This window comes from Babylonia areolata, chromosome 26 (assembly GCF_041734735.1).
Source record: "Babylonia areolata isolate BAREFJ2019XMU chromosome 26, ASM4173473v1, whole genome shotgun sequence".
Lineage (NCBI taxonomy): Eukaryota > Metazoa > Mollusca > Gastropoda > Neogastropoda > Buccinidae > Babylonia > Babylonia areolata.
In genome coordinates this window covers 34,560,472-34,577,467 of record NC_134901.1, presented here as the reverse complement: position 1 = coordinate 34,577,467, position 16,996 = coordinate 34,560,472, and the positions used below count along the sequence as shown (strand labels likewise).

The following is a 16,996-nucleotide window of genomic DNA, read 5'->3' as shown; positions in this document are numbered from 1 at the left end:
CAACAACAACAACAACATAGTCTCACCATTGGACAGTCATTAGAACAACAACAACAACAACATAGTCTCACCATTGGACAGTCATTAGAACAACAACAACAACAACATAGTCTCACCATCGGACAGTCATTAGAACAACAACAACAACAACAACATAGTCTCACCATCGGACAGTCATTAGAACAACAACAACTACAACAACATGGTCTCACCACCGGACAGTTATTAGAACAACAACAACATAGTCTCACCATTGGACAGTCATTAGAACAACAACAATAACAACAACATAGTCTCACCATCGGACAGTCATCAGAACAACAACAACATAGTCTCACCACCGGACAGTTATTAGAACAACAACAACAACATAGTCTCACCATCGGACAGTCATTAGAGCAAGAACAACAACATAGTCTCACCACCGGACAGTCATTAGAGCAAGAACAACAACATAGTCTCACCACCGGACAGTCATTAGAACAACAACAACAACAACATAGTCTCACCATCGGACAGTCATTAGAACAACAACAACAACAACATGTCTCACCATCGGACAGTCATTAGAACAACAACAACAACATAGTCTCACCATCGGACAGTCATTAGAGCAAGAACAACAACATAGTCTCACCACCGGACAGTCATTAGAACAACAACAACAACAACATAGTCTCACCATCGGACAGTCATTAGAACAACAACAACAACATAGTCTCACCACCGGACAGTCATTAGAACAACAACAACAACATAGTCTCACCAACGGACAGTCATTAGAACAACAACAACCACAACATAGTCTCACCATCGGACAGTTATTAGAACAACAACAACAACATAGTCTCACCATCGGACAGTCATTAGAACAACAACAACAACATAGTCTCACCATCGGACAGTCATTAGAGCAAGATTAACAACATAGTCTCACAACCGGACAGTCATTAGAACAACAACAACAACATAGTCTCACCACCGGACAGTTATTAGAACAACAACAACAACAACATAGTCTCACCACCGGACAGTTATTAGAACAACAACAACATAGTCTCACCATCGGACAGTTATTAGAACAACAACAACAACGTCTCACCATCGGACAGTTATTAGAACAACAACAACAACAACATAGTCTCACCACCGGACAGTTATTTGAACAACAACAACAACAACAACATAGTCTCACCATCGGACAGTCATTAGAACAACAACAACTACAACAACATGGTCTCACCACCGGACAGTTATTAGAACAACAACAACATAGTCTCACCATTGGACAGTCATTAGAACAACAACAATAACAACAACATAGTCTCACCACCGGACAGTTATTAGAACAACAACAACAACAACAACAACACCATAGTCTCACCATCGGACAGTAAGTTAATAACCCTGCCAGCCAGTCAATAAGTAAGTAAATACCCCCCGACCCCCTAAAAAAAAAACAAAAAAGCAAAAAACAACACCACAAAACAACAACAAAGAATCACGCAAGGCAACAAACAGAGAATCCAGTGGAATCAAGCCCCCCCCCCTCCTGCACCCCCCCTCGCCACCCGCATCAACTAGGTTTTAGCTTTAGGAGCGTACTGGTGGGACACGGTACACCACTGGTGGCCTATTCGGTAAGTTGCGTTGAATGGTTGTTTGGGGGGCTGACCAAAGCTCAATGGGGATGGCCAGGACGGTTATGTTCTCCGCTCAGCCGCCTTGCTGTATGGCCCCTGCGCAACACCCTACCCTCCATCTTCTTTGCTTCTTTCTGTCTTCGTCGTGTTTCTTCATCTATTAGTGTGATTATTGTCGTTATTAATCAGTTTATATTGATATAGCATTATTTTACTATATTATGTATGTTTGTTTATTTCTTTATTTCATTATTTTAATTATCTTCACAGTTTATGTGAGTATCGTTATTTCATACAATCATAATATGTTCAGCGTTGAGTGTAAAATTGAGTAGTAGTTGTGAGCAGTGTAGGCTTGTTAAGTTGTTATCTCTATTATAGTCATAATGTTGTATATGTGTGTGGTTGTGTGAATAGATGTAAAGTTTATTTAAACATCAATATAGTCTTATCATCATCGATCAGTAAGTTAATAATTCAGCAGTTCGAATTAATTTAATTATATATTACCATCACCATCATCGGACTCCCCCCCGCTAAAAATTATAAACTAATCAAAACATATCAAAAAAGTAGTAGTACATAATACGAACACATATATCAATCACGCCAGGGCAATTCATCAAGAGGGAATCAGTGGAATTCATGCCACACCCTTTGCCGTCGGTCTTACGCCTAAGTGCACCAACCGGCCTCGGTACCTGCTCTCACTCCGACAGACTACGACACACACCCCACCACTCAAGGCCTAGGGGGAAACAACTGCGACGATCTGATCGAACCACCGCGCTCGATCTCCGCTTCCATGCACGCGCCCTGCCCCTCCACAAATGTAAGACACTGTCGAGGAGCTTGCGACGGGACATGCCTGTGGGCCAGAGTCTCGCACCCCCCCGAAACAGAGATATTGACGCCCCACAGCCAGACACACACACAACCCCCCCCCACACACACACAACCCCCCCACCCCTCCAACCCGCACTCACCGGTGGGCGTGTTGAGGGTTCCCGTCAGGATGCCCGTGACGTTGGTGGGCACGGGCACGGGCACCTGGTCGGGCCCCTTGGTGGGGCGGGGGTAGGTGCCGTTGGGGAAGGGGGTGGCGGTGGCGTCGGGCGTGGGGGAGGGCGTGACGAGCACGCTGCACTGGGGCACCTGGCAGCACGGGTCCTGTGGGTCCGTCACCAGCTGACAGCCCGCCTTGAGCTGGTAGGTGGGGCACCTGGCGGCAACACGGCCCTCGTCAGTGTCTTCTGGCTTCGTTGGTGCTGCTGTCGTCGTCGTCTCATCATCAATAGTAGTAGTAGTAGTAGTGTCGTTATTATCAGTATTATCATCATCACTAGTAGTAGTAGTAGTAGTAGTAGTAGTAGTATCGTTATTATCATTATCATCATTATTTTTAATATTATCATCATCATCAGTAGTAGTGGTAGTAGTATCGTTATTATCATTATCATCATCATCATGTGTAGCAGTAGTAGTAGTAGTAGTAGTGGTGGTGGTGGTGGTGGTAGTATCGTTAGTATTATTATTATTATCATCATTATTATCTTTATCATCATCATCATCAGTAGTAATAGTAGTAGCAGTATCGTTATTATTATTATTATTATTAGCATTATCATCATCATCAGTAGTAGTGGTACTAGTATCATTATTATTATTACTATCATTATTATCATTATCAGTAGTAGTGGTAGTGGTAGTAGTAGTAGTAATTATATTAGTATCGTTATTACTATCATTATTATCATTATCTTTTTTTTTTTCCTGTGTGCAGTTTTATTTGTTTTTCCTATCGAAGTGGATTTTTCTACAGAATTCTGCCAGGGACAACCCTTTTGTTGCCGTGGGTTCTTTTACGTGCGCTAAGTGCATGCTGCACACGGGACCTCGGTTTATCGTCTTATCCGAATGACTAGCGTCCACACCACCACTCAAGGTCTAGTGGAGGGGGAGAAAATACTGGCGACTGAGTCGTGATTCGAACCAGCGCGCTCAGATTCTCTCGCTTCCTATGCGGACGCGTTACCTCTAGGCCATCACTCCACATAAGTGTAAGTATCGACTTGTCGATGTTGAAGCTTGGTCTTTGACCGAGGACATGCGCTGTGTAAAGTGTCCATGATGTCAGTCAGCCCAACCTGTCGAAACAGGAGTAGTAGTTGTTGACGGCGTCCTCACAGCGGCAGGTACGGCTGCAGCCCTCCTTCCAGGACACCCCTTGCTGGTAGGGGATGCCGTTGTACACGCAGAATGCTGCACGCGCCGCCACACAAGACAACGGAACGTTCAGCAACATGGGCCACACATATCATGTACATGGAGAGAGAGAGAGGGGGGATAGAGAGAGAGGGGGGGAATGCAGAGAGAGGGAGACAGAGAGAAAGAGAGGTGGTGGAGGGAGAGAGAGAGAGAGAGGGGGGGAGAGAGAGAGAGGGAGAGAGGGGGAAAGACAGAGTCAGAGACAGAGACACAGACAGACAGAGTCAGAGACAGAGAGGGAGAGAGAGACAGAGACAGAGAGAGACACACACAGAGACAGACACAGACAGAGAGACAGACACAGACATAGACACAGACAGAGAGACAGACACAGACATAGACACAGACAGAGAGTCAGAGACAGAGAGGGACAGAGAGAAAGAGACAGACAGATAGAGAGAGAGCAAGAGAGAGAGACAGTGAGAGACAGAGAGAGACAGAGAGAGGGAGACAGAAAGACAAAGCGAGGAAATGAGAGGCAGACAGACAGACAGAGAGACAGACAGACAGACAAACAGCAATAACCGGATCATTTCGACACACGGTGTAAGGCGGAAAAATATTCACAGGCCAACCGATGACCTCATGAACACGTTGAGCAAAACATGCACCTTTAACGCCTCATAACGGTGCATTGTCATAAACAAGGAGAGGCCACGCCCCTCCCCCCTCATCCCACCCTCCACACACACACACACACACACACACGCACGCACGCACGCACACACACACTCTCTCTCACATGGAGACGTGGGCTTCGGCGTGGTGAGCACCCCGGGTGTGGGTGGCTGCACGGTGGGCGGGTAGGTCTGACCCGAGGGCAGGGGTTTGCGGGTGGTGTGGGACACCAGCTCGGGTGGCAGCTGCGGGGTAGGGGTGGGCTTGCTGAAGTCGCACACCTGACGCACGCAGCAGTAGTCGTTGGGGTCAGGCTGGATGGAGCAGCGAGGCTGCACGGGGCCCGTCGGGGGGCACCTGCAACAAGGACACGGCGGATGCTGGTTTCCCGTTCCACTTTCACTTTCTTCTACATCTACAAATAACGTCAAAATGATCGAATAGGAATTGAGAAAGAGACGAACATGCACACCAGAGCACGACCCCCCCCCCCCCCCTGGCTCCCCGCCCCCTTCGCCCTCCCACACCCCCAAGACAAACCAAACTATTTTACAACACAGTTTTTGCAACGTGATTGTCCATATTCGAAGAAACAGACAGACATAGAATTGTGTATGAATGAAGGTAAAAAAAAACCCAACCCAACAAAACAAAACAAAACAACAACAAACAACAACAACACTAATTCCAAGTTTTGTACACTTACTTGTATGACTTGTACATTTTCCTTCCATATTATTGTAACAAGCCCCAAATCAGTAAGTGAAAAGTCGTATTTATTCCATAAATGCTATTGATTACTTTGACATTCTGTGATTTATATACAAAATAAAACGGTGGTCGACCCCCCCCCCCCCCCCCCGAAAAAAAAATTTCACTTTCGTTTATAACTGTTCATTTGGTCTTATCGTAATGTTTTATATCATGGGTCAAATTTCATCCACTTTACTCAGACTCCGATGCCTTTTTTTTTTTCTCACAAAGTGACATTTTATTTACTGCATTGGGCTGTATACATACATATATTTTTGCTCTTGTAATTAATATCGTAATCTCACTGTAATTTTTTAAAAAATAATCCTATTTTTGGTTTTCTTATCCCTGCCAACTTTTGTCTTGGGTACAGGTTTTTATGCAGTGTCCCCGTTTGGATTATTTGTGGCACATCTAGTGTATGTGATGTTGTATCTTATTGTGACTTGTTTTATGCAGTGTACTTAGGAACTAACAGGTATGTTTCAGTATCGGATCTTTTGTATTTTTCTTGTTCTTTATTTTCATTGCCAGGCAATCTTATATTTAGTTCATGTATATAATGATCCTTTTTTTTAAATAGCATGCAGGTCAGTTACTGCCTAAATAGCTTTAATTTTAGGCTCTGGCAATATAAAAATGTTATTAAATCATCATCTTTCGTTCGCATAATCCCATGTACCTGTGCTACACCACACCACATCTGCTGGACAACTGCCTTATCAACACCATAACCCCGCGTTGCTCAGTTAGGCCTTGAGTGCATGCATGTACATTTGTGTACCTATCACAGTACATACCACATTAAGATTGCCGGGGCTGATCTACCTTCTCTAGAAGACATATATTATAAACGGCTACTCAAAAAAGCAAAATCAATCAGCCAGGACGAATGACATCCAGCTTTTGGGATTTTCGAGATGCTCCCCTCTATTCAACGGTACAGAAGTATAACGACCAAAACCAATCGCTTCGCCGATAGCTTTTTCCCCCAAAGCAGTCAATGCCCTGTCTCTCGAACAAATCCAGTATGATAAATAGAATTGTGCAATAAACAACCATCTACCTGAAGATCTAGCATCAGCCCCATCCACATGTAATATGCGGCTTCTGTTCAAACGTGTGTGTGTGTGTGTGTGTGTGTGTGTGTGTGTGTGTGTGTGTGTGTGTGTGTGTGTGTGTGTGTGTGTGTGTGTGTGTGTGTGTGTGCTTGCGTGCGTGCTTGCGTGGGTGTGTGTCTGCACACGCGCGTGTGTGCGTGTGTGGGTGTGTTCGCGCGCGTACATCTCTGCATGTGTGTGTGCGTTTTAGCGGATGTGTACATGTGTCCGTGTATGTTTTCAACACAAAGCGCAAGGTATAACTTCCAAGCTTCATAAGTTTTTAAGTCAGCGCTGGCCCATTTTGGTCCTCTAAACATACAAACTGGACAACAATAACACTCAGTTAAGTTGCCAGCTGTTGAAGATATTCACAATCAGCGTGACGAAGAGGCAATCATTCAGTCAGCCGACATGTCTACCGCTTACCTAACGAAACTGAATTATCTTACCAAGAGACAGACAGACAGACAGACAGAGAGAGAGAGAGAGAGAGAGAGAGAGAGAGAGAGAGAGAAGAATCAAAATAGCAACCAACCACATCAACAACAAGCCATCCTGCTAGCCAACGAGTCGCTGAGTCAACCAACCAATCCACCCGTCAACCTACCCATCAACCAACCAATCTACCCATATCAACTAGCCACCACCCAGTGTGGACAGCCCGGGTACCTTTGGGTACAGCTGTAGGCTCCAGTGACCTCGTCCACACAGACACACTTGTAGTCACACCCGTCCTGCCACTGTTGGGTCTGTCGGTAGATCATGCCCTTGTACATGCAGCCCACTGGCAAGACAGTAACAAAGATAATTATCATCACCACGGCCTTTCCCAAACTGAGAGTGAGAGGATTATTATTTCTAGCTCTGTAAAACATCACAGAAAATAAAGGATAAAGATATCATCAAACGACAGTTGTTCCCAAACTGAGAATATTATGTTTTCTAGCTGTCAAACATCAGAAGAAAGAACAAAGAGGAGTAAAGATATCATCAAGCCACGGTTGTTCCCAAACGGAAAAGAATATGTTTTCTAACTCTGTCAAACATCAGAGAAAAGGAACAAAGAGAAATAAAGATGTCATCAAACCACTGTTATTCAAAAACTGAGAAGACTGTTTTCAAACTCTGTCAAACATCACAGAAAAAAGAAACAAAGACATAAATCACTGTTGTTCCGAAACTGAGAAGATTATGGTTTCTAACTCTGTAAAACATCTCAGAAAAAAGGATGAAAGATATCATCAACCACGATTAAACGATAAAGTCTCATTTCAAATCTGATCAATAATAATTAAATCGTGAACGCCATTGCGCTTGTCGATCGTTTGTGACACATGAAAGAGCACGATATTATAAGCTCAGAGTTGTTGTTGCTCAAGCTTTCCTTTTTCTTCAATGAGCGCTGTATTTTCATCTTGTTTCTGGGTATTAAAAAAAATATGCTGTCCTGCGGACACTTCACTGGTTGCCTGTTCAAGCCAGAATTGAATATGAAGTTGACTGTCTATGCTTTCAGTGCCTGAATTGTGAGACCACACCCTCATATCTTTCTGAGCTTGTTAACCCGTACTTGCCAAACGGAACATTAAGATCTCTTGATTCCTCCCAGCTAACTGTTCCCCGATACTTCCTTAACTCCTGTGGAAAGAGGTCATTTTCCGTCTTCGGCCCAAGAACTTGGAATTCTCTGCCTATTGCTCTCAGACAAACAACTCATCTATCCACCTTTAAAGCAAATCTTAAAACTTATCTCTTAAAAAAATACTTGTCATAACTCAAATAGTGCTGTTGTCCCAGGCCCATGGCAATGTGAATGTGTGTGATGGGTGAGTAAAGAGAATGGGGGTGGGTAGATGGATGGTGGTGGTGTGGTTCGAAAGGAAGACTGACCCGATTTTTACCCTTTTTACCTTTTCTATTCAAAATTTTATTTTGCAATTTTTACAAAATCTATGGCATGCAGATTACAGTCATGCTCCTTTTTACATGTATATATTTTTAGTGAAAATTGCTGTTATCTCAGTCGTTTAATCATGTGTGTGTCTGTGTGTGTATGTGTTTATGTGAGTGTTAGAGTGTAACAGCTGTAGTATTGAGAGTATGTTACTTTGTGAATTTTATGCATTGTGTTTTTATAATATTAATGATTCTGTTTTATGTTTCTACTTCTTTTTATATGCTTTCTCGTTTCACTTTAGGTACTGGATTGTAAAGCGCTTAGAGCTTGCTTATGTTTGTATTATAGCGCTATATAAAATCTTCTTCTTATTATTATCATTATTAAAATTTTTAATAAACCAAACCACGACAGACCGACTCAGTGTCCTGGTACAAGTTTCACGTGCGTCATTGGTGTATGACTGCTTCCCTTCAGTCAGCGCCCTTGGCCTAATCTCAACCAAGCAGTTCAAACACCGGAATGCCCGTATGTATGTTTATACACGAACAAGATTTTTTTCAACTTTTTTTTTTCTACCTTTCTCGGGAGAACTTCCTTGCTTTTCCTTTCAGAGCTCATCCGTGATCAGATTCAGATATCATATTTGACGTAGTTTAAAATACTGCCGCTGTGTAAAGTGTTCACTGTGTGCATGAACAGTTTTCCGAGCACACACCATAAGCTCCGGCTTGTTGCAAATCTGTGTTGGCAATGTCTTTACTTGCTTTCGAGAATAAAATCATATATAAACCAAACCAGTTCGCCTTCCCTCCCTCACCTGGAGGCTTGGGCGTGGAGTCTCCGGGGTGGGCGGTGGTGGGGGTGGGGCACGGGGGCGGTGCCCGTCACGCGGCCCGTGGGCTGGGTCACGATGACCGTGGGGCCCGATGTGGGGTTGGGGTACTGGGGGTTGGCCGTGGGGGCGCACTGGGGCACCTGGCAGCACAGTGGGTCGTTGGGGTCCGCCACCAGCGTGCAGCCGGCGGGGATGGGGTCGTAGTTGGCGCACCTGGTGGTTTTGGAGTGTGGGTGGGGGTGGGGGAAGGGCGATGAGGTGTTGGGGGAGGGGGAGGGGAGAAAAAAAAGGGAAATGCGTTGTAGGAATAGAAAAACAACAACAACAACAACGACAAAAAACCCACACACAAACACACACACACTCACACTCAATGACTCTCACAAACAACATCAACAACAACAAACAAACACACACACACACACACACACTCTCTCTCTCTCTCTCTCTCTCTCAAATTCAGTGACTCTCTCTCTTTCTCTCTCTCTCTCACACACACATTCACATTCAGTGACTCACACACACACACACACACACACACACACACACTCACACACACAAACACACTCACACACAACACAAACACACACACAGACACAATACACACACACACACACACACACACACACACACACACACACACACACACACACACACACACCAGTCGATAAATCCACCGATACATCGTGTCATCAGTCCTTTCACAATCAACGGGTCCTGCAAGCTCAGACCAACCAAATCATGCAAGCAACAGTTTCTTTTTCTGTTTTAGTATATTTCTTTCTTTTCATTTCTTCTTCAGCTTGTGCGTGCGCGCGCGCGCGCGTGCCTGTGTGTGTGTGTGTATGTGTGCGCGCGTGTGTGTGCATGCGTGCGTGCGTGCGTGTGTGTGTATGTGTGCGCGCGTGTGTGTGCATGCGTGCGTGCGCGCGCGTGCGTGCATGTGTTACATCTATACGTGTCTGTGCGTCCTTTTCTTGCTCACCTGTCGGAGCACCTGTAGAAGCCGGTGTTGGCGTTCTCACAGACACACACCTTGGTGCAGCCGTCATCCCAGCGTTGTCCCTGGGTGTAGGTCTTGCCATTGTACGTGCACACGTCTGCACGACGCGTTGAAACGATGTCAAGAGTTTGTCCGCCACAAAAAAAAAGGCAAGCGACAACGTGATAACATGTGAGGGCCAATGCCCTATACATTAATTGAAATTTTAATTAAAAAAAACAAAAAACACCGTCAGTCAATCTCGAGTGCAAAAATTCCCTTGTGCTATAAACGCAGAAAAGATGGTGTCAAAGAATGGCTGGGGTTTCCCATGTGGTGTGTAGAAACCATGGCCTATCTTACCACCGAAAATTACGAGTAGTTAGTTCACGAGGTAACAGACCCATGATCTGGTCACATTACAGTGAGCCTGGGTGCTCTATCTGGCTGGTGCTGTAATGCGATTTTGGCGGCGAAAGGGAAATGTTAAAAATATCCCCTGTGTGTGTGTGTGTGTGTGTGTGTGTGTGTGTGTGTGTGTGTGTGTGTGTGTGTGTGTGTGTGTTACCATACGTAAGTGCGTGTGTGTGTTTATGCATAACCAGCATTGGGTTTATGCGTACGTCAGGTCGCTATGTTTTGTTGTTATTGTTTTTAACGCCGATGTGGTGTAGCGCATACGGATCAGTCCTCACGCAATGACACCTCCTTGACACGGAAACAGTGTGTGTGTGTGTGTGTGTGTGTGTGTGTGTGTGTGTGTGTGTGTGTGTGTGTGTGTGTGTGTGTGTAAATAGAATAGATTTTATTGTCATGAAACCTTAAGGTTTAAAAGACACAAGTGCAATGGTAAATGTGTGTGTGTGTGTGTGTGTGTGTGTGTGTGTGTGTGTGTGTGTGTGTAAATAGAATAGAATAGAATAGATTTTATTGTCATGAAACCTTAAGGTTTAAAAGACACAAGTGCAATGGTAAATGTGTGTGTGTGTGTGTGTGTGTGTGTGTGTGTGTGTGTGTGTGTGCGTGTGCGCGTGTGTGTAAATAGAATAGAATAGAATAGATTTTATTGTCATGAAACCTTAAGGTTTATAAGACACAAGTGCAATGGTAAATGTGTGTGTGTGTGTGTGTGTGTGTGTGTGTGTGTGTGTGTGTGTGTGTGTGTGTGTGTGAGAACAATGACTTCGTGTCCAGAGTCACAGTAGCCCACCTGGACAGTGAAATCGATTCGGATGACCTGATCCATGACAACAAAGAGAGTTCACCTGCAGGAGCCCAAACCCAACCCAAACCCCCTTTCACCTGTCCCCCTTCTCTGGAATCTGGAGTTATGTCTTCCCAAAAAAACACGTGTCCCTTAAAGTAACAGAACTGAAAAGGTAGATTAAATGTAACCCTGCGAAAAGCTAAACGTAATCCTCATGAAAAAGCTGCACGTAACCATGCTGAAAATAAAAAATGTAACCCTGTTGAAAAGCTAATTGTTACCCTGTTGAAAAGCTAAACGTGACCCTGTTGAAAAGCTAATTGTTACCCTGTTGAAAAGCTAAACGTGACCCTGTTAAAAAGCTAAGTGTAACCCTGCTGAAAAGCTAAACGTGACCCTGTTAAAAAGCTAATTGTTACCCTGTTGAAAAGCTAAACGTGACCCTGTTAAAAAGCTAAGTGTAACCCTGCTGAAAAGCTAAACGTGACCCTGTTAAAAAGCTAAGTGTAACCCTTCTGAAAAGCTAAACGTGACCCTGTTAAAAAGCTAAACATAACTTTGCTGTAAAAAGCTAAACTGAACCCTGATGGAAAAAAAACTGAACTTAACCCTGATGAAAAGTTAAACGTAACCCTGTTAAAAAGCTAAGTATAACCCTGCTGAGAACTTAACCCTGCTAAAAACCTACGGGTAACCTGCTTCAAAGTTAAAGTTAACCTTGCCAGGAAAAAAAGGGCTAAACTTAACCATGATTAAAAACAACAACACTAAAATTAACCCTGACGATAAGCTAAACATAACCCTGCTGAAAAGCTGAACTTAACCACGCTGAACAAGCAGAACATAACCCAGCACAGAAGCTGAGCTGAGCCGAACGACCCGCGACTACTCCACTCCCCCCCCCCCACCCCCCGTCCCCTGCCCAACCCTCCCTTCCCTCTCACCTCGCTTGACGGGGGCGGGGGTAGTGTGGGTGCCGGGCGTCACGGTGTGTCCCTGGGGAGGGGCGGTTAGGGTGGAGCCCACGGCGGGTGTGACCAGGTGGGGGGTGGTCAAGCACTGTGCCGTCTTGCAGCACGGGTTGGTGGGGTCGTTCACCAGCTGGCAGTTCGGGGGCAGGCTCGGGTACACGGGACACCTGGCGGGGTGGAGACAGATCTCGGCAGGTGAAACGAAACAAACAAACAACAACAACAAAAAAAACCAAAAAACAAAAAAAGGGAAAGAAGAAGAAGAAGAAGAAGAAGAAGAAACACACGACAATGATGTAACATACTATTTAAACCGAATAAAAACCCGTGCTTTTATCACCTGCTGTATCAGAGGTCTGGTTCGAGGAACATACAGGTAGTGCTCTCAACTTCGCCAACTGTTTCTATGTATCTGAGAATCTATCTATGTACCTATCTATCCATCTACACACACACACACACACACACACACACACACACACACACACACACACACACACACATTAGATCACGTCACATCACATCCCACTGTACAACATGCAGTTCAGTTCAGTTCAGTTTAGTTACTCAAGGAGGCGTCACTGCGTTCGGACAAATCCATACACGCTATACCATACCTACTAGGCAGATGCCTGATTTAGCAGCGTAACCCAACGCGTTTAGTTAGGCCTTGAGGGCAGATAAGAAGAAAATAAGTAAAATAAGATTCAAGAGTAAATAAACAGATAAGTAAATGAATGGATGAACTGATAAATTAAAACAGTTAACGAAAAATTTAACTAACTAACTGACTGACAGACTGATTGACTGACAGACTAACCAACTATTGAAAAATGCACACAGCTACAGAAAAGTATTGGACAGATCCGTAACTAAATTAATGAATAGATAATTAAATTCATAAATAAACATTCAACCAACCAAACAACCAACCAACCAACCAACCTACAACCTAACTAACTAACCAACCAACCAACCAACCAACCAGTAACCTAATTAACCAACCAACCAACCAATAACCTACCTAAACAACCAATCAAAAACCTAACTAATTAACCAACCATCCAACCAACCAAGAACCTAATTAACTAACTAACCAACCAACCAACCAACCAATAACTTAACTAACCAACCAACCAACAAACAAACAACCTAACCAACCAACCAACCAACCAACCAACTAACTAACTAACTAACTGACTGACTAACTAACTAACCAACCACCCAACTAACTAACCAACCAGCTAGCTAACTAACTAGCTATTGAACAATGCACCCAGCTGCAGTGAACTCACTTTTCAGTACAGGTGTAGCGCCCCGTCATGTCGTCCACGCACACACAGTCGTACTGACAGCCATCCGAGAACTGCTGTCCTTGGCGGTACATCACGCCCTTGTACAGACAGCCAGGGGCTGCACGCACGCACGCATACACATACACACACACGCCCATGCACACATACATGCACGCACACACACACACACACACACACACACACACACACACACACACACACCAAACATAATTAAGTTCGGATTTTCATTATGGTGGGCGGGGGGATGTGGACGGGGAGAGAGAGAAAGAGAGACAGAGAGAGACAGAAACAGAGAGGCAGACAGAGACAGAGAGACAGAGACAGAGAGAGACTGAGACAGAGAGACAGAGACAGAGAGAGACTGAGACAGAGAGACAGACAGTGACAGAGAGACACAGACAGACAGACAGACACACACATACATACATACATACAAGGAGGGATATAAATATGCACAGACAAAGAAAGAAAAAAAAGAAGAAAAAACGAAAGGCCTGCTCTAGATACAGTCCACCACAGAGCATCTCACGACCAAAAACCTCAACCCCCCCTCACCCCGTGTCCCCCCCCCGCGCCCCCAAAAAAAGAAGAAAAGAAAAAGAAAAACCACCCTTGTCCTCACCTTTGGTGGGCTTGGGGGTGGGGAAGGGGTTGTTGGGGTTGGGCTTCTCCGTGACACCCGGGGTGGGCTCCACGCCCACGCCTTCTACCTTGCCGATGATGGTGGGGATGACCGGCATACCCGGGGTGGTGGGCACCAGGGTGCTGCCCGGCTTGGGGGGCGTGAGGGTGGCGGGGTTGGGGGTGGTGACGACAGGGGGACACAGAGGCACGCGGCAGCAAGAGTCTCGAGGGTCCGCCACCAGGGTGCAGCCCGCGCGCACGTGGTCGTAGCGCGCGCACCTGGCCGATGGTTCGAGTGGTTAATGATGATGATGATGATGATGATTATTGAACTGACTGATGAGTGATGACCATGATAACGAATATGACAACAACAGCAAGCAACATCAACAACAACAAAAAAAACTAGCAATGATATTGACTGGTGGTAGAAACTGAAACTTACCATTCACACAGACACAGACACACACGTGTACACGTATACACACGAACACACACATGCACACACATACCCAACACACACACACACACACACACACACACAGAGGAGAAAGAGAGAGAGAGGGAGGGAGAGAGAGAGAGAGAGAGAGAGAGAGAGAGAGAGAGAGAGAGAGAGAGAGAGAGAGAGAGAGAGATGAATGAATGACTCTTTATTTTCCAAAGACGGAGATATTAGCACACTGGCCGACATACATATCTGCCGTTTTTCTACGATGACACACAAACAAGAGAGAGAGAGAAAGGGGGAGAGTGAGAGAGACAGAGACAGAGACAGAGAGACAGAGAGAGACAGAGAGAGAGCACTGTGTCTTTCACAGCAACAAAATCCCCAGCGGGAGAATAAACCAAGAAATACCTGGCTCAGACCAGAGATTGACACAAGCTCACAGTTGGACCAACAACATACTGAGAGTTATACGATGAATGGTTTCTCCACTGCAATGGAACAATAACTAGGACTACGACTCTCAAACTCGGAGGCAAGATAGCACTGGCTCTTAGTGCTGTAGCCTTGGGGGCTACTTGACTTTTTGGTTCCATCCTCAACGCTGACAGTCCTAAAGCCCTCTTGGCCGAGAGAGTGGGGATGTTAACTTGGGCAAGACACTCTCCACAATAATCAAATTCTAGCCCAGACAGTCGGGACAGCAGTTGCCTCCACGGCTGTTCTGGTGGTCACAATCGGACACATCATACTGTACTATGGAGTGATGACCTGGAGGTAACGCGTCCGCCCAGGAAGCGAGAGAATCTGAGCGCACTGGTTCGAATCCCACAGTCGTCAGTATTTTCTCCCACTCCACTTGACCTTGAGTGGTGGGGTGGTCTGGACGCTAGTCATTCGGATGAGGCGATAAACCGAGGTCCCGTGTGCAGCATGCACTTAGCGCACGTAAAAGAGCCCACGGCAACAAAAGAGTTGTCCCTGGCAAAGTTCTGCAGAAAAATCTACTTTGAAAGGAAAAGAAATAAAACTACAGGCAGAAAAAAAGAGAAAACAAATAAATAAAAAAAGAAAAAAGAAAAAAAGGGCGGCGCTCTCAGTGTAGCGACATGCTCTCCCAGGGAAAAGCAGCCTGAATTTCACACAGAGAAACCTGTTGTGAAAAACAAACAGTGACACAATGCAATATGACACACTGTTGCTAGGGACGCCAGGCGCGGGTACCTCTGGTTGCAGCGGTAGTACCCGGTGGTAGCGTTCTCACAGACACACTTCAGGTCACACCCGTCATCCCACGTGGCGCCCTGGGCGAAGGGTACCCCGTTGTACACGCACATGGCTGAAACGGGTACATCATTGTCTGTTAGTCTGTGTGTGTGTGTGTGTGTGTGTGTGTGTGTGTGTGTGTGTGTGTGTGTGTGTGTTCCCGCGCGCGCGCTTGTTCGTTTATTTATTTATAGTCTGTTCATCTAAGATTATGATATTAGACTGAAAATAAATGATATTATTAATATTATTATTTGGATTATTATCATTTCTATCATAATGATGATTGTTATCATTAATTAGAAATCGCGCGCATGTGTGTGTGTGGTGTGTGTGTGTGCGTGTGTGTGTGTGTGTGTGCGCGCGCGCGCGAGTGTGTGTGTGATTGCGCGCGTGTGTGTGTGTGTGTGTGGGGGGGGGGGGTAGGTTGGAGTGAGGTTGGGGTAAGTGGGTGGGTGTTTGTTCGCGTATCAGTGCGTACGCCCTTGCGCGCATGTTATGTGCCTGTATATATTTTGCCTTCCCATGCGCGCGTGTGGTGGGAGGGAACACGCATGCATGCATACGTTTTTGTCTGTGTTTGTTCGTGCAAACATGCCTCCATGATTGCTTGCATGTGCGTGTGCGCGACTCCGTGTGTGTGTGTGTGTGTGTGTGTGTGTGTGTGTGTGTGTGTGTTGGGGTCGGGGGGTTGTGCGTACGTGTGTGTTTATGTGCATGATTATGTATCTGCATGCGACTGTTCTTTGTCGTTACTAAAGAGACCGAATACGTACGAGTGCCCGCGAGCATATTCTTCTTCGTTCGTGGGCTGCAACTCCCTCGCTATGAACACGAGTGGGATTTTACGTGTATGACCGGTTTTTAACCCCCAACCCCACAACCCACCCCGTATAGGCAGCCATACCCGAGCATATAAATTAGAAAAAGGTGAGCATACAAAAACGAAAAAAAAAAAAAAAAAAAAAAAAAGGAGAGAAGGGGGCATCTCTCCCCTGCTCCTCACCTGGTTTGGGCGTGGTGGTGGGGATGGAGACACCCGGGGTGGGCGGGTTGACGGTGGGC

General features: G+C 45.5%; 1 protein-coding gene across 1 annotated transcript in view; it reads right to left on the bottom strand.

The window, feature by feature from the left end:
* LOC143300296 (uncharacterized) overlaps positions 1–16,996 on the bottom strand; it is a 118,190-nt gene that overhangs the window by 55,585 nt on the left and 45,609 nt on the right. Inside the window, exons 35-45 of the mRNA XM_076613893.1 lie at positions 16,938–16,996; positions 15,890–16,004; positions 14,219–14,499; positions 13,576–13,693; positions 12,254–12,447; positions 10,106–10,220; positions 9,103–9,333; positions 7,055–7,249; positions 4,654–4,886; positions 3,791–3,905; positions 2,630–2,865 (exon numbers count right to left, since the gene is read on the bottom strand). The exon at positions 16,938–16,996 is cut by the window's right edge and continues 153 nt beyond it. Coding sequence (XP_076470008.1) covers positions 2,630–2,865; positions 3,791–3,905; positions 4,654–4,886; positions 7,055–7,249; positions 9,103–9,333; positions 10,106–10,220; positions 12,254–12,447; positions 13,576–13,693; positions 14,219–14,499; positions 15,890–16,004; positions 16,938–16,996 — 1,892 coding nt within the window. The remainder of the gene's footprint in view (positions 1–2,629; positions 2,866–3,790; positions 3,906–4,653; positions 4,887–7,054; positions 7,250–9,102; positions 9,334–10,105; positions 10,221–12,253; positions 12,448–13,575; positions 13,694–14,218; positions 14,500–15,889; positions 16,005–16,937) is intronic.